General features: G+C 48.9%; 1 protein-coding gene across 1 annotated transcript; it reads right to left on the bottom strand.

Moving 5' to 3' along the window:
• Positions 1-142: 142 nt before the first annotated feature.
• On the bottom strand, positions 143-22,121 carry LOC103557164 (myosin-3). Its single transcript, XM_070563424.1, has 41 exons — positions 21,797-22,121; positions 20,919-20,977; positions 20,043-20,254; positions 18,135-18,278; positions 17,498-17,654; positions 16,966-16,993; positions 16,491-16,599; positions 15,803-15,895; positions 14,987-15,050; positions 14,807-14,905; positions 13,894-13,997; positions 13,667-13,805; positions 13,123-13,241; positions 12,886-13,035; positions 11,988-12,158; positions 11,579-11,885; positions 11,399-11,469; positions 10,755-10,842; positions 10,557-10,674; positions 10,042-10,165; positions 9,816-9,952; positions 9,475-9,730; positions 9,067-9,309; positions 8,801-8,977; positions 8,525-8,670; positions 8,357-8,447; positions 7,545-7,934; positions 7,317-7,443; positions 6,126-6,244; positions 5,754-5,950; positions 5,179-5,362; positions 4,318-4,483; positions 3,908-4,032; positions 3,112-3,420; positions 2,790-2,993; positions 2,590-2,715; positions 1,548-1,718; positions 1,349-1,453; positions 1,090-1,185; positions 844-981; positions 143-288 (listed from the first exon to the last, which is right to left on the bottom strand). Exons 3-41 carry the CDS (start codon positions 20,244-20,246, stop codon positions 262-264), a joined length of 5,823 nt encoding a protein of 1,940 aa, XP_070419525.1. The 5' UTR covers positions 20,247-20,254; positions 20,919-20,977; positions 21,797-22,121; the 3' UTR covers positions 143-261.
• Positions 22,122-23,248: the final 1,127 nt, after the last annotated feature.

The following is a 23,248-nucleotide window of genomic DNA, read 5'->3' on the forward strand; positions in this document are numbered from 1 at the left end:
CCACAACTAAAATACACGACTATGTACTGGGGGTCTTTGGGGAAAAGAAGGAAAAATAAAAAATAAAATCTAAAAAAAAAAATCACCAAACTACAAACCATTTCTGCATGGGGAAGAGAGAACAAATACAGTGAAACAGCCCCCAAGTTGAAAACCAAGTTTATTGCATGTGAAAAGCGGTCACATGGAAATTAAGTATAATGGTCAGGAACCATGAAAATATACATTGTGCATATCTTCTGTCCTGCTCAAGAGCATCGCTCACTCTTCGCTCTCATGGACCACCATCTGGAGAGAGAGTGGGCATTTTCAGTTACGGCAGACGGCACAGACACATTTCCTCCTGCTCCCTCTCCCAGCGAGCCTCGGGGAAATATCCAGTAGGACACAGATATGCTTTGGACCTCAGGAGAACACAGGGTTGCACACATGGAGGAAGTCACCCCATAGCTTGAGAAACTGGCCCTGAGAGAACCAGCCCCATAGCTGGAGCTTCCTACAGGCGTCCCCCTCCAGGTTTCCCCCTCCAGGTCGAGTAACTGAAGACTAGCGCCAGCAGAGGGCACTTGAAAGACCGCAGTGGGAAACCCTCCTTCCTATTCAAGATGGTGTTTGTTTGATGGCGCCTTACAGACCGGGGTTCTAGCAGGGCTCTTCTCAGCAAATGACCTTAAGCTCTCTTTCTGAGCCTGAAACTGACCAGTTCTAAAGTAAAGGGTTGGCTAACGTTCCTTCCAGCTCAACACTTTCTGCCTCCCTGTGGGTTCTTCCCAGGTCGCCGTAGGAGCCACAACTCGCCACACACCTGCTGCTCTCCATCTCGCACCAGTGGGAACCACCTACCCTGCTGGAGGTGAAGTCTCGGGTCTTAGCGCGAAGCTTATTGACTTGAGATTCTGCAATATCGGCACGTTCTTCTGCCTCCTCCAGCTCATGTTGAGCTTTTCGGAATTTGGTGAGATGAGCGTTGGCTTGTTCATCCTAAAACCAAAGAGCCCAGGCAGGTAAGGCCTGCGTGCCCCTCTCCTAGAGCTCACTGGGAAGAGCAGGTCGGCTGCTGTTCTAAAACCACACACGTGTCTGACTTACAGCCTCCTCGGCCTGCCTCTTGTAGGACTTGACCTTCACTTGCAGTTTGTCCACCAGGTCCTGTAGTCTCAGCACGTTCTTCCTGTCCTCTTCACTCTGCAAGGGAGAAGGTGAGAATGGGACCAGAGGAGGGGGAGAGTTGCATGAGGTCCGGCCAGTTTTCTGGTCCAAGAGGGTTCTTCCTGAGCGCTGGACAGTGCCCCAGGGTGGCCGCAGCACTGTACAGAGGACGTGCCCATCGGGCTTTCTTCCCGCTCACCTGGTAAGTTAACTCCTTGACCCGCCGCTCATATTTCCTCAGGCCCTTGACAGACTCAGTGTTCTTCTTCTGCTCCCCTTCCAGCTCAAACTCCAGCTCTCGGATCTGGGGGAAATGGTTGGGAAATTAGTCTGGGGCTGTAGCATGAACGGGAGAAGCTGGCAAGCTCTGCTGGTGCTGGGGTTCATCCCACATATACCCGGGTCTCCAGTTTCTGGATCTGCTTCTTCCCACCCTTCAGGGCCAGCTGCTCGGCCTCATCCAGACGCTGCTGCAGGTCCTTCACCGTCTGCTCCAGGTTCTTCTTCATCCGCTCCAGGTGGGCGCTGGTGTCCTGCTCCTTCTTCAGCTCCTCAGCCATCATGGCCGCCTGAAAAGCAGATCATACCCACTACGATGCAGCAAAGGTCCAGTGCCTTGGAGCTGCCCAAATCTGGCACCCAGAGGAGCAGAGCCGTGCTGGAGAAAGAGGACCATGGGTAAGGTGATGACTGAGCCCACCCTCTCACAGGGGAGTATGAGAAGAGCAGGGACATAAAAGAAAGGAACCCTCCCAGGACTGGGTGGGAAATGGTTTCTTCCCTTTCCTAAACTGGCCTCCTTGGGACCTTCACACCCCAAGGAAATTCTTTCTTTCATTGTCACCATTATTACCAATATGTATTTTCAAAGGAGCCTTAGACTTAGATAAGACTGAGTCGACACCTACGTCCCAGTGTTGGGGAGAGTGAGATTAAGGGAAGGCCTCTGGAGAATTGGGGTGTGCAAAACACAACGGACAGCATATAGTTGCAAGGTAATGTTGCCAATGGGGCAGCAGATGGCGCTGTGGGAGCCATGGGTGGGAGAAGGCCTCTGCGACCAGGAAGGTTAGATGCCCGTGGGAGGGAAATGGCTTCATGTGAGGTGAAATCTGGGGGAATATTGACATCTGAGGGTCGCATTTTCATATTTAGAATAAGTCAGATGTTGAGGGAAAGAAGAGCACACCTCTCTGTGGGCCCAAGAATCAGAATATAATCCCATCCAGTCTTTTTTTCTATGCTCCATTATTTCTCATAGCCACCTTTTAAATGTGCAGGAGGGAACAGGCTGAGTTCGAGGGAGGTGGGGAGCGGTTTTGGAGCAGAATGCGCACCACCAGTGCCCCAGGGGAGGCCTGGAGTCCAGTGGGACCTATCTCAGGGTTTAGTGAACTACAATCTCGGCGGCCACACGGGAGCAGGAAGGAAGGGCCTTACGTCCGTGATGGCCTTCTTTGCTTTCTCTTCAGCATTCCTTGCATCCCTGCTGGCATCTTCTACCTCGCTCTGGAGCTGCGTGACGTCTGTCTCTAGCTTCTTCTTGGTGTGGATGAGGCTGGTGTTCTGGGGCAAGAGGAGCGGTGTTACCCAGGCCTGTCTGGAGTGGCATCTCTCCCCTCGGCCTCCACTTCCCTCACCTGGGTGTGCAGCAGCTGCACCCTCTCGTTGGAATCCAGGAGCTCCTGCTCGGCCAGTTTCCGGGCTCTCTCGGTCTGCTCCAGAGAGGCCCGCAGCTCCTCCACCTCGGCCTGCAGCAGGTTGGCTCTGCGCTCCACGATGGCCAGCTGCTCCTTCAGGTCCTCCTGGCCCCGGAGAGCGTCATCCAGGTGCAGCTGGGTGTCCTAGCCAGAGGATAAAGGGAAAGTCTAGTTGAAGTTGAGGCGCTAGGACCAAGAGCCTAGCTACACCTTTGAGGGTTGGAGGACAGAAGAGGTTCCCCACCGGGGAGCCCTCTCAAACCTTCAGCTGTCCCTGGACACTCCGGAGGTGCTTGAGGGTCTCTGCAGCCTGGCGGTTGGCGTGGCTCAGCTGGATCTCGATTTCATTCAGATCCCCCTCCATCTTCTTCTTGATCCTGATGGCCTCGTTCCTGCTCCGCACTTCTGCGTCCAGGGCGCTCTGCATCGTTTCCACTGTCCTCTGGTAGTTCCTCTTCAGCTGCTCGATCTCTTCATCTTTCTCCACCATCTTTCTATCGATTTCTGATTTCACTTGTGTCAGTTCAAGCTGGATTCTGAGGATCTTGGCTTCTTCATGCTCAAGGGCAGCCTTTAAAGAACAAAAACAAAACAGAAATAGTACCGGTGAGGAGATGGAGCCTGCTACACTACCCTTTGGGGTAAAAAAGCTTCCACGGAATATTGGTAACTCTGACTCTACAATATTCAAACCATCATTTAAAAAAATCCTCAATTTTTCTTCAGTGCAGAAATAGAATCTGTTTCATTGCTATTTGTTTGGAGTCATACTATCAAGCAATAATAACATTTAAATCATCATATTTCTTAAGAGCACCTTATAGATATTTTAAATTCATCTAAGATTTTGTAAAATCTTATTTTTAGACTTATTTTAAGGCAGTGATTTTCTCCAATAAATTTGAGATCATTCACAGGTATTATTTTGTGCTATTTGACAGGAAAGGAGCAGGCACTAGGACTGTGACTTTGCAGAGTGGAGCCAGCTCGCCTCCCAAGCCAGGGGGCCCATATCACTGCATCTTCTCCTGCTGCTGCCTCCCCAGCATGCTGCTCACCTCTGCTTCCTCAAGAGCCAGCTGGATGTCAGCCTTTTCCAGCTCGATCTGCTTTCTTGATTTCTCCAGTTCATGGATGGTTTTACCATTTTCAGCAATTTGTTCTGTGAGATCGGCTATCTCCTCTGCAAAGAAATAAGCTTTGATTGCATTTGAGCACCTCTGCACAGGTTTCCGGGCATGGTAAGCTACAGGCTTTTTAACTAGTTTATTATAATTCTAAGGAAGCTGTTTCCTAGAGATAAGATATCTTAGGAGAGAGACTCAAAATAACCCCTCAGATGATGAACACCATCTGTGGGTGCATTAAAGGACCCGCGCGTAGAGATTTGAGTCCTGCAGTCTCGCCCGCCCCAGCACACACTCTGGCAGTAGTGTGAAGGGAGATTTCAGACTTTCAAACTGCTTACGCTCTAAATTCTTATTTTCTCGTTTCACGGTTTCAAGTTGATCTAAGGCCTCTTCGTAGGCATTTTTCAGTTTGAAGAGCTCGGTGCTCAAGGAGCGGGATTCCTTCAGAGATGCCTCCAGCTCTGCCTGGCTCTCCTCACACTTTGTCTTCCATTCGGCGAGCACCTGGAACACCAGGATGAAGGTATCTCCCTTTATTAGCTCTTCTTCTCCAAGCTTATAACTAAATATAATGTTAATAAGTATTAATAAATACTCTTAGAATTGGGGCTCTACCAGGCAGTGTTTCTCGTCTGGCTCTTTGTTCCTGATTATTGGACTAACCAAGATTTTGGTCCATAAATTTACTCAAGATCAATAATCGATCAATAACAACTGCCATCTCCAGGAAGGAAATGGATCCTTTGAGAAGAAATTAGCTAGGCATAATTGCCCTTTTCCTAATATGAAATGGCCCTGCACTTCTAAATGTTTCATTAAAACTTTGGTTCAAACCAACCTTCTCTGTCATACTGAAAGGGGCGCTCCCAGAAAAGCCACTCAATAGAACCCGAGTTAGTGTCGCACATGTCAGCCCCCCAGACAGACCAGCAGTATGGAGGAATAAAAATGTTTGGGGCTCAACAACATTGTAGAAATTGGTTTGTCTCCACTGACAATATTTGAAAGGGACTCCATCCCCACCCCATTCCCATTTTGTTGTACGGATGAGGAAACTGTAGCCCAGCGAAGCTCAGGGACTTGCCCAAGGTCACACTGCTAGTGGGGCAGAGTCAAGACTGGGACCAATCTCTTCCTTCCGTGACAACTAGGGGTTCCCCACATTGGGGTGTTCAGCCTGCACGGAGCTGACCCCACACCTTGTCAAAGTTCCTCTGTTTCTTGTCCAGAGCAGCAGCCAGGGAGTTGGCTCTTTCAACATCAACCATCAGATCCTCGACCTCCCCTTGCAGCCTCTGCTTGGTCTTCTCCAAGGAGGCACATTTAGCATTCACTGCCTCAACCTGTTCCTCAGAATCTTGAAGGCGCTGAGCAAGTTTTTTCCTTAAAGAATGTGAAAGAGAAGCAGATGCTATTTAAGTTTCAATCCTCCTGAACATCACTGTTCATCAAGTTGGAATCACTAATCTACGTGATTCAAATCCCTGTTTGCTTTGCTAAGCTCAGGAGAAACTACTAAAACTCAGTGATCAATTTGGCTGCTAAAACTCAGTGATCAATAACCTGCCTTGTCTCTAACCAAGATCAAAGTTGTTTGTCTTAATGAGATGTGCTAATGCCAGGTCCCTCTCATGGCACAGCACTGCACTGAAAGACAGATGAGGTGGGGAAACATCTAGAAACAAAACAAATTCATTCCTGAGTGATTCTAAAGTCAGTCCCTCTATCATATGATCATTTAAGAGTTCTGCTAAAGGTCAATAGAGTTGCATACTTGGCCTCCTCCAGCTCCTCCGTGCGCTGGATGGCGTCCGTCTCGTACTTGGTCCTCCACTGGGCAACCTCGCTGTTGGCCTTGGACAGCGCCCTCTGCAGCTCGGCCTTGCCTTCCTGCTCCTCCTCGTACTGTTCCCGCAGGAGGTCACAGTCATGGCGGGAAGACTGCAGGGCGTGGGCCAGGGCACTCTTGGCCTGCACAAGTGAAGAAAAAGGAGTGCCCCCAGTGGACTAATATTTTAGTCCCACGTGCATGATACAATCCTAGTACGTTCCTGCCATCATCTCCTACCAAATATAGTTGGCTTTTTTTCTGCAGGTGGTATTTGAAAATTAGGTCAAGGAAGGGCTCCCTGATGACATGACGTACCTTGCTCTCTTCCTCCAACTGCCTTTTGAGCTCTTCTATTTGTTGGGTAAATGCTTGCTTGCTCCTGGAAAGTTGGGATACGATGCTTTCCTTTTCTTCCAGTTGACGACTCAGCTCGCCTGTGTCCAGAAGGAAATATTTTCATTTTATTCATTCATTCATTCATTTACCAAGTTCCTACTGTGCATAAGGCATTGTGCTAAGATCTGAGGGAGAGCAAATTGGAAGATGTGGTCTTTTCTTGGGGGAAAAGGGATGTGTCCGTGAAAAAGAACCTGAAAGCACAGCCTGATAAGAGATTGTTTTAAACTACTAGAAGCTTGGAGTGACTTTTGTCAATAAAACCCATTGAGAACAATCGTAATTTTAAACATTTACTGCCTGAAAACTCCCATCAGACCTTCCAGTGGCTGGTGTTTCCAGCTGTTTGTTGATTTGTCCTTAAGAGAAATAGCGCCTTCCTTAGGACTTTGTATCTAGTAATTGAAGTTTGACTCTAGGGTGAATATGGTAAGTTCTGGTTTAAATGTGTACATAGAGTTAAGAGGAGCAAAAGGTGGAGGGGAGAGGCCTTATGCCTCCAGAGATGAATTCCCAAGATTTTTGTCCAAGTGGCAACTGAACTTCTTTTCTTCGTTGTCTTGGTTGTGGCTGCTAGCAGACGATTGACTCACTCCTGATGATGGCCCGGAGGACCAGTAGAGGTGGACCCACATTCTAGATGAAAGCTCCAAATCATGGTCCCCCATGTTTTTATTATACCCCAAGAACCTATAAAAATTGACCATGTTTCTTTATTTATTGTCTAAAACACTTGCTTGCAGATAATCTGAATTAATCTGTAGTAAGAAGCAGGAAGGCCATGGGACTTATTTTCTAGTCCTGTTGCTGCCATCTCGATGCATTTTGATGCAAGGTTATAATAATTTCTAAGGAGTTTGAACCAGCTGATATTTTGAGTCCTTTCTTATTCTGGTCTACTTGTCTCTCTCTTGTTTTGACTGAACTCTCAAAGTTCTCCTCCTTTAGGATATTCTGAATGGCCTTTTTGGGTTATTTCACTTGCTTCTCTTCTGAAAATATGCTTTTCTAGAAATTCTCCCCCACACAATTACCGCCCTTGAGTTTTGGCCAGGTGCCCCCTTTGAGGTGTCCCTGAGGTGGTGCCCCTTGCCACTGCGCATCGCTCACCAGCCTCGGTCTGCAGACGAGACTTCTGTGTGGTCAGCTCACTCATGCTCCTCTGAATTTCCTCGTTCTTGCCCCTGGCCTCACTTAACTGATCCTCCAGAGTGCGGCATATTTTTTCCAGATTTGCCTAAAGGATTGAGAAGGGGGAGAACGTGAAGTCAGTATTCAGAGTTGGGTGACCCCAAAGGTCTCTTATCAAAAGCATCGGGCCCCGTCCTGCCCAAGTACCTTAGATTTCGACACACTCTCCACGTTGCTGGAGAGGTCGTCGATCTCCAGCTTGAACTCGCTCTTCTCTTTCTCCAGCTTCTGCTTGACCCTCTGCAGGTTGTCTATCTGCTCCCCGAGCTCAGCTGTGCTGTCCGCGTGCTTCTTCCGCAGAGCGGCCACCGTGGCTTCATGCTGCAGCGTGGCCTCCTCCAGGTCCCTGCGCAGTTTCAGGAACTCGGCCTCCCGCTTCTTGTTCAGTTCTATCTGCGTGGAGGTGACGCCTCCCGCCTCCTCCAGCCTCTCGCTCAGCTCCTCCAGCTCGCGGGCATAGTCACTGCGCTGCTTCTCTGTCTTGGCGCGGGTCGCCCTCTCTGCCTCAATCTCTTCTTCCAGCTCTTCAATGCGAGCCTGTAGAAAGCAGCCGTTCACCCATGGGCGATCAGTCCCCAAGTGACTCTGAATGTCAAGAATAGACTAGTTTCCATTCCCAGTAGACAAACCAATTCTTGGACTTCTCCCAGACAAATGTGAATGTTGCTAATTTCCTTTAATATGAATTTTTCCTGTTCCAACATGGTCATTTCTCCAGCAGTGACCAACCCAGGATATTATTTAATCAACTAAATGTTGACTCAAAATACTTTAATTGTGTACGTTATTTAAAATTACGGAAAAATTGTTCATCAGTGCTGTCAGCCTGGCAAAAAAGGAAACCACTGAGGCAGGCAGACCACGGTCCTGCCCACTTGCTCTAAATGACTTACAGCAGGCAGCACCCAGCCCACTGTGAGTGACCCACAAGTGAAAGAAAAATCTGAAATGCCTCCTACCTGTAGCTCTTTGATTTTCTTCTGAAACTGGAGGCCCAGAGTCTGCTCATCTTCCACTTTGCTTTGCAGTTGACTGTGTTCAAAATCCTTCCTGTGAAGGGAAACGCAGAATATGTAAAGACAAAATACCCAGCAGCGTGGCCGGAAATCAGTGGTTCCAGGGCGTACTTCTTGAGCCTTTCATCCAGCTGTTGCTTGTCATTCTCCAGGTCTAATATGGACTCCTGGGCAAGCTTCAGGTCTCCCTCAAGCTTCCTTTTGTTCCTTTCCAGCTCTACACGGAGCTTCTTTTCTTGCTCCAGGGAGCTCTCCAGCTGAAAAAGGCACCATTTCCTTTTGAGAACAAATGCTTTTTGCATCAGAAGACTCTTGAGGGCTCTTCCAACCCTGAAGTTCTAGGACTCCCAATAAAGCAAAATAAAGTAAATAGCAGTATTTACTTACATCATCAACTTGCTGTTCCAGTTTGCTCTTGATTTTGCTCAAAGAATTGACTTTGTCTTCTTCAGCTTGGAGGTCATCTAGGGTCTGCTGGTGGGCCTCTTGGAGGGCCTTCTTTTCCCTGGTTAACTTTGCAATTGTTTCATCCAATCCGGCGAGTTCCTCAGTAAGGTTTTTAACCTGAGGAGAAGTCACAAGCAATTGTAAGAAGAAGTAAAGTTGGGTTTGCAACGACTCCATCAAGGTATAAAGACACACAAAGAAAGTACCTTGTTCTCTGTGGCATGTTTCTCCTTTTCAACCTTGGCCAGTGTCAGCTCAAGGTCATCAATGTCCTTCTTGAGCTCTGAACATTCGTCCTCCAGTTTCCTCTTCTTGGCCGTCAGCTCAGCGTTGATCTCTTCCTCATCCTCAGCTCTCTCAGTCACCTCCTTGATTTTGGCCTCCAGCTGGAATTTGGCTTTTATCAACTGATCGCATCTTTCCTCCGCATCCAACAAGTTTTCACTTTCCTTTAAACAAAGAATCATGATTCCCTTTAATGAGATAAGGATTCTGACTTTCCGGTATTTTGTTATATATGAAGTCCTTTATGAAATACCCCAATTAAAAAGCAAAAACCTACTTTTCCTAAATAATTAAGAAGGAAAGTAAAAAAACAATTCCTAAACACATACAGCTTGTACTTGGAGTTGCAGGTCATTCTTCTCTTGAACTAGAGTCACCAATTTTTCCTCCAGTTCCTTCCTTTTTGCCTCTGACTTGGCGAGTTCGTCTTTGGTTTTCTGAAACTCCTCCTTCATGGTGGCCATCTCCTTCTCAGTCTCCGCACTCTTGAGCAGGGGCTTGATCTTGAAGAAGAGTTTCATCCAGGGCCAGTGCTTGACGTTCATGAATGAGCGAATGTTATATTGGATGCAGAAGATGGACTCCCTTAGAACAAAACATGGGTTATTTCTAAGAAAGACTCCCCACTTCCCCCCAAAGAGCTCATGTTTGAACAAAGACCCCACTCAACCTTCTCTGCACCATCTTCTGGAATTCCACGCGCATGAGAAACCCTCTGCACACAGCTTGTGTCCGGGTGATCAGTTTGGCCAGGCGGTCATCCCGCATTTCTTCTAGGGTTCCCAGCAAGCCAGCCTTGAAGAACACCTTAGAGGGAAGAAGGATGATGTGAGTCAGTGTGCTGGAGAAGTCTAAAAGCGACCACACGCCAGCAGTTGTCAGAACTGATGCTTTACCTTGGTATGTCCAAATTTGTACTGAGTGTGGTCAATATCGATGGATGCCAACAGCTTTTCGCAAGCTTTCTTGCTGTCAATGAATTGTCCCTCGGGGATTGCGCTAGCATTCAGCACTCGATATCTGCCATTGTAGACACAGAAACAATTATAGACTATTAGCAAAGATGTAAACCTTGGAGACCAACTAATTGAGGCCTCTCTTCTAATAGGTCCAGAGAGGGAAAGAAACTTGCCCATAGTCAAGTCACCCTGCTAAAGAGTGGCCTGGAATCTAGGCCTCCCAACTCTTAGGCCAGGTCTTTTCCCGCCATGCTGTAGATCATATAAGCTTCTGAGAAACTGTGGAAGAAAGAATTATGTCTACCTTGGCTGAGCGGTAGGTTAATCATTTTCCATGGAAGTCCATAACTGTTCTGTTAGAACAAGTCTTTTCATACTAGTATTTCTCCCTCTCATCATTTCCACATTTCCACATCTTATCAAGAAGCATATAGAACATTTTTGTTACACACCTTTGTTTAAAATCCCCGTAGAGAATCCTATTTGGGAATCCCTTCCTGCAGATGCGGATGCCTTCCAGGACACCGTTACACCGCAGCTGGTGCAGGACAAGGCTATGTTCCATAGCCCCTTAGAAGAGAAGCAAGAAACATCAGCTTCACACAGACTTTCTTAAAAACTGACCACCGTCTTACCAGCTGATGTCTTACCTGGGGTTTTTGTTTCGTTGGGAATTATACAGCGCACAAAGTGAGGGTGAGTAGTTCTTAAATTTGACATCAGCTTGTTCAGATTTTCCTAAAGGAAAAAAATTGAATTTGACAGCCTACTGTAGCCTTTTACAAAGACAGAGATGTATTGTCTTGAAAAATAAGGTATATATTTTAAACTTATGAATTGTAAAGAATAATGAAATTATTTCACTGTTTTAATAGGCTTATGGTAAGAGGTGTAGGAAAATAGCTGATGTGATAGTGTTTTGCTTCACAGTGAGCCAGAGACTAATCAAGTACAAAACGGTCTTTGAAATCAACTCAAGAGATGTAGCTGGCTCCAGTGGGAGGCTGAGATGCGACTGCCTGTGTCTTTGTGGCAAGTCGGAAAGTTTGTGCTGAGGACTCACCTCCCAGGCCAGCCAAGCCAACTAGTTCTACCACAAAATGATAATTAAATTCTGGCCCCACATTTGTTAGACCTCACTTACATATTATCACACTGCCACTCAACCTCACTGAGTGACAGTAATTAGATAAAGGTCATATTACTGTTTTTGAATAAACCAAGTTTAGAATCTCTACATTGCTCATTTTGAGATGACAAGCAAATCAATTAGAAACAAACACATTTTTCTTACCCTGAAAAGGGCAGAGACAGTTTGGAAGGAAGAACCCTTCTTCTTGGCAACTTTCTTCTTTCCACTGTCAGCTGAAAGAAATAAAAGATAGTGAGTGCTGTGAGCAGATCTACAGAGATTTTTCAGTCCTGTGGATTGAATAGAGGGAGAAAGCACAAGGCACTCTGTGTGGTCTGTTACCGTCCGCTGTCGCAAAGGTGGCGTAAAGATGTGCCAGGAGCCTGTTGGAGGACTTCTGGTACAGCCCGACCACCGTCTCATTCAGGGGGTCCTTGTTCTTCTCCAGCCAGCCTGAGACGCTGTAGTCCACGGTGCCCGCATAGTGGATCAGCGAGAAGTGGGCCTCGGCCCTGCCCTTGACCACCTTGGGCTTCTGGAAATTGCTGGACTTGCCCAGGTGCTGGTCATACAGCTTGTTCTTGAAGGAGGTGTCTGTGGCCTTGGGGAACATGCACTCCTCTTCCAGGATGGAGAAGATGCCCATCGGCTGGATTAAGGCAAGATGAAACACATGTGGGGTAAATGTGTGCTGCAGTGATGAGCAGCAGAGTATGTAAGAAGAGGTTGCTGAGCGGATAGTCTAGGATACCTTCTCGATGAGCTCAATGCAGGCAGCCAGGTCCATGCCAAAGTCGATGAACGTCCACTCGATGCCCTCCTTCTTGTACTCCTCCTGCTCCAGCACGAACATGTGGTGGTTGAAAAACTGTTGCAGTTTCTCGTTGGTGAAGTTGATGCACAGCTGCTCCAGGCTGTTATACTAACACCAAAATATAATGTTTACATGAAAAGTTGGACTTCTTTCAAAATCAAAGACCCATCACCCTTCCTCCTCATTGCTCAGGCTCTCGCCAACTCATTTATGCGTTCAGCTGTGCTCACATTCCTCAAGGACTAGCTCACATCACGTCTCCTGCTTGGAGCCTTCTCTCAACTGCCAACTAGAAGGTATTTCGCCCTCTCCTGAGTTCCCGCGGGCCGGGCCTCTCCTGCGCACCGACCACAGTCTGCCTTATTTTGCAGTTACTCTTCAGTGTGCCTGGTCTACTTCTCACTTTCCTCTATGGACTCCGAGCTCATATTGTATTCACCTGCATGTCTTGTATCTGGTTGATACCAAAAACACACTTTGATGAATGACTGTATGCTTCTTATCCAGAACCAGCAGGATTTTTATGTAAAATATTGATTGGCTTATCATCAAATTTTCTATATGCCCGGCTCTTCCTAAGTCAGTATTTGCATTTGATTTTTCTGAATCCATTGGACAATGTCCTTTAAAATTCCGCTTGACACAAGTCTTCCCCTCTCTTAAAATAATACTAACCCTCCTCACCTTCTCTTCTACCTGACCACCCTCTGTCTAATTTTCCCACAAGATGTGATGGTATGACAGGTTGGCCACCTTGATATATTCCCTCTAGGATCATGAAAACCCATCCTCCCACGCAAAGGCACATGAACGCATGAATATAAGTGACGCGAACCTCAAAGATCTCAAAGCCCGCAATGTCCAAAACACCAATGAAGTGTTGTCTCGGTAACTTCGTATCCAGTTGCTGGTTGATGCGCGTGACCATCCACAGGAACAACTTTTCATAAACTGATTTGGAAAGGGCATTCACAGCATGGTGGACCTGTTAGAGGAAAGATCAGCCAACGAGTCTGAGGGCAGTGGCCGCCGGGGACCGGCGTCCCTTCCCGGCCTCGAAGCAGTCACTTACCTGATCCACAGTTTGACCTTTGGTAACATACTCATTCCCGACTTTCACTCTGGGGAAGCACAAAGCTTTCAGGAGGTCCGAAGAGTTCAGGCCCATCAGATAGGCTGTCTTGTCAGCCACTAGGCAAGAAAAGAAAGATGATTACAAAGGGAAACCCCTGATGCCTGACAAAGTAGGAAAACCACTTGGAAATCATCCGGATGTTTCAAAGTTTGGCTGAGTCCACCTCGGTGTGTTTTACGCGCCGTATCTCTAAACTGCTTCCACTTGGCCAATGGAAGCTAAGTCACTCCGAATATGGTGGAGTCTATGGGAAGGCAGGATTGGGTTCCAGAAAGCACTGGTCACTTTCATTGCATCCGATGCAGGAGCGTGCTAGTGATTCAGCAAACGGGGGTGGGAACGGTGCCTAGGGGCATCTGAGCCTCAGAGAGGTCCACCACTCCAGGTGGAAGAAGGATGAGTCACTGTCAAACGAGGCACCAAATAATCTGTGGAATGGCCACCCAACTCTGGTTTACGGCCTGTTGTAGTGATTTGGTACCTTCCGTGCCATCTGGTTCCGCCTGCTCCTCTCGCTGCTTCTGCTTGAACTTCATGTTCCCGTAGTGCATCACAGCGCCCGTGAGCTTGTAGAGTCCAGATTTCTCCTCTGGGGTGAAGCCCAGGATGTCGATGGCACTCTGGCATTGAAAGAACAACAGCAAGTCAGTCAGCTGACCCCAGTGATGGAAATGGAGTACCCCACCCCTTTCTCTCAGCTCTACTTACATCTGTAGCCAACAGCTCCTCGGCGTCGTCGATACTGGCCACCAGGATTTCCCCCTGGCTGATGAATGGGTAGTCGTAAGGGTTGGTTGTAATAAGCAGCAGCTCTGAAATCATGAATAGTTAGAGGAGGTCACATAGATGCCAAGAGAATATCCACGCAGTCCACTTGTACTGCTGAAGCCTAAACCCAATTTAGAGTTAGAAATCTCTTTTCAACAGCCTCGTGATCCTCAGGCTGTGGCTGAATGTAAACTCCAGGGAAGCCTGTGGCCATGCGATGTAGATTAAGAACCTGGGAAAGAATATTTAAATTCCCTTGCTTTGTACGTGAATGGTGCATGTCAATGTAGGTTAGAGAAATTAATAGGGAAAACTGGCTGAGTGTGGGTCAGGACGTGAGCCCACGTTGAGGGAAGCACAGGTCATTTGGTATAATCATAGCCTTTTCCAAAACTTGTTGAAAAGCTGCAGCCTATTTCCAGGCTTGGGCCCAGAAGGCTGAGCAAACACAGCCAAAGAGCAAAGAAGACAGCGTGCACATGGGCCTCTGTCAGGTGTGGAACAAAGGGGGGGTGAGGATCGGCAGGCTGGATTGTCATCTGATAGTGCACTAGCCTCACAGCATTTGGTTTCTGTGCCAGAACACGAGGGGGCGCACAAGGACAATTAAATGCTTAGTTGTTCAGCAGGTTTCTATAAACCCGTGCTGAATTCATTGTGGTCTAATCTTGTTCTTGTCCACTGGATTAGGTTTTTTCAAATTGGCACATCACTGTCAAAATAGCCACATCCCATTTCTAAAATAAATTCCTCCATTGCCTATTGAGTCACCTATGTGTAGGGTAGATCTCCTTGGTCCAGAGATCCAAGACCCAAAATGCCTAAAGGCCAACCGCACTGGGGACTTCCTCACCTATGAGCTCAGGCTTCTTGTTTGAAAGAATCTGGTAGAAGATGTGGTAGCTTCTCTCAGCCTTCAGCTGAAAGGTCACTCTGGATTTTTCCAGCAGATCTATGGACACAAACACAGGACTGTTTTCCAAATGGCTCCCCACTCCCCTGAGACATCATCTGACCCCAGTAATCCACTTACAAGTTTCAATATCTGCAGAGGCCAGTTTCCCAGTGGTACCAAAATGGATGCGGATGAACTTGCCCTGTGGGGGGAAGGGAGACCAGCGTGTACCAGGACTCTAAGTGTTCCTACTTGTCTCCTGGGTAGTGCGAATAAGAGCTTTATTCCCCTATAAATTGAAATTCAGTATGTCCTCCTTCTTTTCCTTCTTCTCTTTCCAGTTGGATATGCATCCCTTTTTTCCATCCCCTTTTTTCCACATTCCCTCCCAACCGCCCCGCCCCATCCAGTCAACAAAGTAATAGAGTGATTTTTTTCAAGATGCACATCAAAACTATCACTTCTCTGTTTATAAAATCCCACAGTAGTTTCCTAAATAAAATCCACACCCCTTTTCACGGCTTACATGTTCCTACGTGACCAGGTCTCCTTTGACCTCTTCCCTCACCTCATGAGGCCCACCTCCTTGCCCACCTCGCTGCAGCCACGTGGACCATTCTGAGGTCCGTCAACTACACCGGGCCCTTCCCTGCCTCAGAGAGTGTGCACTTGCTTTTCCCTATGTCCCTGCTCATCCTGCAGATCTCAGGGTTCCTAGGCCAGCCCCCTGAGAGGCCTTCCCTGCCAACCCTGTCTAGAGGAGCCCCAGCTACTCTGTCACATGCCCTCTTCATCGAACTTTACATGAAGGTGTCACTATCTGAAATTGTCTTGTTGATGTGTTTCGTTCTTTCAGTGTCTGTCCCCCTGGACTGTGACCTTGGGGAGGACAGGAACCTTGCCTATCTCGTATTCCCTGGAGAAAATCTCAGCGTAACTCAACTTCAGACTCACAAAGCGGGAGGAGTTGTCATTCCTCACGGTCTTGGCATTCCCGAAGGCCTCCAGCAACGGGTTGGCACTGATGATCTGGTCTTCCAGAGTCCCCTGAGGCAAGAAATGAGGGGAGGAAGAAGCCACACAAGGACAGCTCTCCCTCGCTGCCTCACTCCTGCCTGCCCGTCTCTGGGGAAACTGGTCTCTCCCCCTCTCATTTTCCAATTTGAGGATCAGCCAAATCATTAGCATGTCTCACTCAAAACACTTTGCCATTTTGTTGTATTTGGTCATCATTGGGTGTCTTGACTTAAAATTCGTTTAATGCTTCAATTCCTTCATTCTCCAATCAGTTAGGTTGTCTGTATGCACTTCAAACTGTATTAACATATTTTGTTTCAAAAGGCAGATCTATGCTACAGTTCTCTCAAGTTGGTATATGATTCTGCCATAAGAGAAAAAGCTCTCTGAGCTGCTCCCAAATCAACGCCTTTCTTGGTTAAGCCTTCGAGCCTCATTTTCCAGGAAGAGCACAGCATCTGGCGCTGTGAGATCAACCACACAACTGGCTGTCCTTCAGGATTTTAAATTCTGCCCGCTCTCCTTCCCTTAAAGAGGCAGGAGTTTGCCTCCCTTTGCCTTCCCTCTCTGAAGTGAAGACAAAGGTCAGAAGTGGAAGCAGAGCAAGCCTTTCTCCCCTCCATACCTTCATTTTGGAGTCCTTCTTCTTGGCGAGGTCTCCAGTAGCTGCAATTGTTGCAAAGTACTGGATGACCCTTTTGGTGTTCACAGTCTTTCCTGCCCCGGATTCTCCGCTATTGAGAGAGATCAAAAGAGAGTAGGAGAAAGAAACAAGTCCTGTTCATAGACATAGACTCTCCAAGATGTCACAGAGAGGCCAGGACATCCTCTGAGCCACATGAGACACACAGCCTTCAAACAAATGTGAGAGACGCAGAGGCGTACGGGATCATCACAGCTGGGTTGACCCAAGAATGGGCGATGCCGGTTTTCTGAGACCTTACACATACCTTCTTGCCCATCCTCAAATCTCTTTTTTCATCACAGACTTTGTTCTACCTATTTTCTAATTAACAGAATAGAGCAAGTGGCACCTTTGCCTTCTGCACTGGGGACAAAGAGCCAAGGCTATGAAACTACTCTATGCTTTGGATACTCACGTGATCAGAATGGACTGGTTTTCACGATCTGCCAAAGAAAGAAAGAAAATAGAGTTGACGGCAATATGAAAAAAGAGCTCTTCAATTCTCCATTTCTCAAACAGTCAGAGTTCATTTGCACAATTCCTCTTCCCTTTAGTACTTTGTTTAGTCCTAGGTGGGAGCTTTAAGAGCCTCCTTCTTGAGAAGGAGACTCAGGGAGGTTAAGTCCCTGCTTAGAATCAGCCAGGCCTTCTCACCAGTCAGTGGCTTCTCATCATAATAGGTGGAATCATATGAAAGAGCCAGCTTTTGATTTTGGCCCACAAAAATGTCAGTTTCATATGGTTTAACCAATACTTGCATTAATGCAAACCCCTCACCAGGGTCTGCAAGGCCCAACATGATCTGGCCTCTTTCTGCCTCTTGAAGCACCTCTACCCTCTGCTCCTCTGTGCTGGAGGTCACACACCAGAGGGGGCAGGCCTAGGACCACATGGGAGCTCTCCTGAGCCCTGTCTGGTGCTCGCTCCACTACTCGAGGGAAACCTACCAGTCAGCATGAACTGATAGGCGTTGTCAGAGATGGAGAAGATGTGGGGTGGGGCCTCCTGGCGCTTTTTGCCTCGGTAGCCGTCCACCACCTCAGGGTTATACACCGGCAGCCACTTGTAGGGGTTGACGGTGACACAGAAGAGGCCCGAGTAGGTCTGTGGGAGTAAAAAAGTATGTATGTATCTCTGTATGTGTGTATATATACATAAAACCTTTTCCCTTTGTTATTATTTCACTTTTCTTTATGATAAACTTGTAAAGAAGGAAAGATGATTTCTCTTTATAGATGAGGCAACTGAGACTCCAGGAGGGGCGTAGCCAGACCTCCCACAGCTAATAAGGGACAATGCCAAGGCCCAAACGTTGGCCCCATCTTTCCTGCTCTCCCCCATTCCTGCCTGTTCTTCCCCCTCCCTCCCTCCTCCTTCCAGCCTCTCTTTCCCACCCGTCCATCTCTCCCTTCCTCATCTTCTATCTTTCTCTTCCTCTTTTCCTCTTTTCCTCTTCTTTTTTTCCCATTTCTCCTCTTTTGTTCAACAGCTTAGTCGAGCACTAATCTTGTAAAATCCCGTCACTGACCCAAGCATCTCCACCCCCAGCCCATCAAACATCCCGGGAAACTCCTCAGCACTGACATAGATCATCCAGGAGGTGTAGCGGTCCTTAAGGTTGTAGAGCACGGCTGGCTCGTTCAGGTGCGTCAGCATGGCCATGTCCTCGATCCGGTCGAACTTGGGGGGGTTCATCGCATACACATCCTCTGGTTTAACCACCAGGGTCTGAGAAGGAAGAGGTACAGTGCTTACCTAGTACTCTCTGTGCATTTTGCCCGCTGCAGATATCTATCACCCATGAAGAGACTTGTGAGCCCAGATCCGAGGAGCAAGCACTAGAGAAAATGCCCTTTTGACAGCAAGGGAAGACAAGGTTGTGGGGCGGCTTGTGGTGATGGTGATAGAACGCGATTTGTGTCTGTTACTCAGGGCTTTTTGTTTTTTTTCCCATCCAATGGGCCTGAGGTGAAGGGAGGATAATACAAATGAGAAAAGAGGGTCTCTGTGGACAGACGCGGGGATGACGTAGGGATGGGAGCCAGCAGGAACCTTCAGCTCAGCAACGCTGGCTGGACCCAAACCCGGCTCCTGCTGCTGATAGGCTTGTTCTCTCTCCTCAGGGGACACAGCACGTCCACTGGCGTCCCTGAGGCAGGGACAGGAGAGAAAGAGGAAGGTGGCATAGGATCAGCAGGCTGGCGCCCACAGAATTAGTCCATGCTCTGAGCTCTCCAAAAGCAGCTGTCCAGCCTCCCAGCCAGCATCATGCTCCCCTCACCACCCTCCCTGCCTGTGCTTATGGAAGAGAAGCCAGCTTCCCCACACCGGCCTCTCTGGGCTCAGAGTGTTACAAGCCAGCGAAGGGAGCTACAAGGCAGGGCCCACGGGTTCCAGCGCTGATAGGTGTGCTTGCCTTTCCCTCGAGGAGGCGCTCCCAGCCCAGCAACTCAGGCGTCTCCCGCTGCAAGGTCCCAGGCACAGAGGGCTGAGCTGGCTTCCTCTCCCCTGCCCTGCCCTCACCCCCTTGCTCTCTGAGACCTCCTTTGAAGATCATTTCCTGGTTCAGCAAGATGGGTGGGAAGCCTGCCCTTCCTGCCTTCGTGCAAAGCTTCACCTAAACCACCCGTGCAAGCAGCCCTCCTGGGGATGTCCTTCATCCTCCTAGATCTTTATTCCTTACGTCTAGCTTCCGTCTTCCCTGCTGCCACGTAAGCTCATTCTCGGCTCTGTCATCTGAAGCACACAGAGGGCCGCCCTCTGGGAACATCCACGCTTGGGGGCACTGAAGGGCGGCTTTCAAGGCCTTTTTCCTTCAGCCCAGCCCAATGACGCTCTTTCTTTCACTCTTCTCTTTCGGATTTTCTTTTTCCTCTCTCTTATTTATTTATTTATTTTTTAACTTTTCTTGGAACATTTTAGATTCTTCCGGTCTAGGTTGCAGAAAGTGGTGAAGTCCAGAATCCCTCCTAGCACTCCCACAATGGGCCACACTGTCTGTCCATCGCCTTTATGATGTGAGGAGGCTGCCATTTCACATCGAGTTTATGGTCCACCTGGGACCCTTACCCACCTTCCTTGCTTCCTCAGTTAGATGGCTACTGCTTGAATTAGGAGAAAACCTAGGCTCTCAAAGGAGAGTATTCTAAAAGACATTTTCCTAGTGCTGGACTCCCAACCCCACACCCTCGGGGTGCATGGAGCCGGTCCCCTCTGACCTCGAGTGATGTGAACACTGACAAAAGCACTTGAACACTAATTGCTTTGAGCAGCCACAACCAGGTGCTTTTCCCACCCTGCAGCCTGAGGTCAGTATTCCCTCTGCATTCTCCAAGGACACCTGGGAGAGCTAAGACAGTGACGCTGTGGGAGGCATTATGGTGCCAGAGCCACATGGGGAAGTGGCAGGAGGTGGGGCAGACGCACAGACTGGCAGCCATGAAGGGCAGACAGAGGGCCAGTGGGCCTGCAGAGGGCGTGGATGAGGCTTACCCGGTTGTCTTCGGTTTCCACCGTGACCTTCCCATCCTGGGTACTCTTAATTTTTGCCTTGGCATAGTCTTCCTTTGAGTCGACCACAAAGCAGTAGGTTTTGGCATCAAAGGGCTGATTCTGAGCCTCGATCCTCTCCTTTTCTGACTTCCGGAGGAAGGGAGCGGCTATGCCGAACACTTCCATTTCCGAGTCGCTACTCATGGTGTCAGCTGGAAGGCAAACCCTCGGTGAGCCCAGCTGCCTCCTGAGCCAGCCTCGGGGCCTGTCCTGCATCCGCCCTGCCCCTACAGCAGCCCTCCATCCTAGGGGCCTCACCCACAGGACTTCAGTGCTGGGAGAATCAAATGGGCACATATTTATGGAGTGGCTATTCTGTGCAAAGGGCACAGAGCATATGTGATCCAAGCTCCGTGAGCATCAGAGGTTCTGAGTGGGGGAGGGACCTAGAGGTGAGTACAACTCTCAAGACCTCACCTTCCTCTTCTATAAAACCCAGGTGTTGCTGAGAGAAGATTTAAAAATAAACACCATAAAATATAAACGCCGTCCTTTAAAGAAAGTGTGCTAAGTGGCAAATAGCTACGGAATTTTTTTAACTGTTTTGAATCAAGGTGGCTACCTCTTCACATAAGGAAACCAGCTGTCGCTTCCTTCCCTTGTTAAGAGCAGAGGCAGCATCTGACCTCAGCACCAGTTTAGGATGCACCCGTAGCATCCTAGAATGCTACCTCCTCTCCGTTCCTCTCCAGCCTGACCCGTCCTGTCTGAGCTCTGATGGACTCTCTGCCCTTCAGGCCACGGGGAGCTAGGAGGGTCTGGTAACCTCGGACCTGGAGACTTCCAGCAGCCAAGGGACGTGGCCAGAATTCTCACCTGAGAGTCACACCCACAGGGGGACAGCAGAAGACAACAGCAGCAGTGGAAAATCAGACCTGCAATAAATACACAAAAAGAAAACTCAGGATCTCTGGGTGTGGCTGGTTCTGTTCTGAATCAGCTCTTGAAGAATTAACTACATAAGGATAAGGGACTAATAACTCAAAAAGAGCGCTACCCTAGAGGCAAGCTGGAGGGGCAGGTGGGGCTTGGCCCATGGGTCAGCCATTAAGGTGCAAAAGCCCCCTAGGGCCCCCCAGTCTGGCTCCTACCAGCTTCCTCTGGTACCTTCTTCAGTCTGCAATGCCTCCCATTCAGAATGGGGCAAAAAGGACAGAGTCCCTGTTCTAAAAGCTGTGGTTCCAGGCCAGCTCAGGTCTCCTTGTCTTCTGTGAACAGGGAGAAGTCTCTGAGATTGGCTAATTGACACCTACTAGCCACAGCAATCGTGGCCTTGAGACGACAGGATACCTGAAGGGCATACAGCCCAGGAAGGGACGGTGAGGGCAGAGGATGGCACCGAGTCCCCTTGGCCCTCTGCACGGATCAGTGAGGCAAGGGGAGACCGTCAGGCCCTGGTGGACAGGCCGAGGTCCACAGTGTGTCCAGAAGATCCTGTCCAAGAGGGTGCTTGAAGACGAGGTCAAGGGGACAGCGGGGAGGAGGAAGGAGGGCCTGAAGGGCCCCTGCTTCGGTGGGGAGCTGGAGGCAGAGGGAGGGTGGGCATTTGGGCCTAGGGAGATCTGCCTCACATCTTACTAATCCTGACCAGAGCCAGGCAGGGCCGGGCACACAGCACCTGGCCGCACCTGGGAGGCGTGCTCTGAGCTGCAGAGATGGAGAGAGGAGCCAGCGAGAGGGGCGCTGTGACTTACCTCCGCCCACCAGAGAGGAGCTGAAGAGGGGCCGCTGCCCTGGGCTTTTATAGGCCCTGCTCACCCCCGCGGCTCATTCCTTCTCTATATTTGGAAAGAGAATGACCGACACCACAAGCTGAGGACCAGCTCCTTCCTCACGTTTTTCTGCCGTTGCCAGGGGTAGGGTATATATAGAAATGGGCAGAATCCAGAGCCATTTCGCAGCTGTAGAAAGCTGGGAGTTTGAGATGCCTTTCTCTGAACGGGGGGCCGGCTTGCTCCCTCCACGCGATGGACAGTCTCGTGTGGAGGGCCTGCGCAACTCCCTTCTGCAGCAGCAACCGCGCTCGAAGGCAGTCTGAGTCCCGGCCTCGGGGACAGAGCGCCTTCAGCGATTTGCTTAGAAATCTCATCATATGGGGAAATGAAGGAGACCAAGGACGAAAAAGTTCAAATCCTCCTGGAATTTTGAGCAAGGCTTTTGTCACAACACAGAGGTGTCATAGGGTTGTGTGACTGTCAAACTTGTGCCAGGAACAACAACAACGATAATAATAATTCTCCTCCTCCTCTTCTTTTTCTCCTTTCATTGTGTAACTTTCTGTTTCATCAGTGTCATTAACTTAATCCTTTCTTAAGCACCAGTAGGACCAACAAAGTAAATTAATGACGGAAGCCATGCGGCCAGCCACTCTTCACAGCAACAGCTGCTTCAGGCCCTGTTGTTATTAAGATATATTACCAATTAGGAAAGACCAGCTGCTGGCCTGGGTGGGGGGTTAGGGGGATTGGTGGCGGCCTACAGAGAAAGGGAGGGCGAGGGGTGTCGAACAAATGTGGTTGCTTCTAAATCAGGATTGGAAGAACAAAGCCTCACGAGAATAAGAAGGGCATACGTGGAAGCTTTCCCCCATTCCCATCCTACTTTCTTCTTTGTTTTTTTCCAGACCAAATCTTCAGGAGGGTGGCCAGGTGGGCATCCTATGCTTGTTAATTCTAAATAGAAGTGGGAGTCAACCGTTCCCGCCGAGAGTAAGACCTGCCCCCTTCCAACCTCCCAGACCAAGCCCAGATGTGAGGCTACTCAAGGGGAAGCAGGACAGCAGCCCTGTGACGACGGCACGTTAATAAACACCCACTGTGTGCTGGCCCCTAGACAGAGCGCTTCAAGATGAAACAAAAGAAATGGAAGATGCTGCCCTTATCCTCGACTGTTTATGTTATAAATGATGAGTCAGTCGTTTTCTAGATTTAGGCGAGTTTAGATCAAAGCCACACATTTATTAAGTATCTGTTCTGTGAAGGCTAGGTCAGGTTTAGTGGCCACCAGGTTAGAAAGCCAGGAGGGACTGCCAACCCACCTGCCTGCCTGCCCCCAGCCTGTATGGGGTTGCGGCCTGTCGCTACCCCTTCTCCTCTAGTTTGGACTGAGGCCCTCCTTGGAGACCCTCCTCACCCCAGGAGGGAGCA

Source organism: Equus przewalskii, chromosome 10 (genome assembly GCF_037783145.1).
Source record: "Equus przewalskii isolate Varuska chromosome 10, EquPr2, whole genome shotgun sequence".
NCBI lineage: Eukaryota > Metazoa > Chordata > Mammalia > Perissodactyla > Equidae > Equus > Equus przewalskii.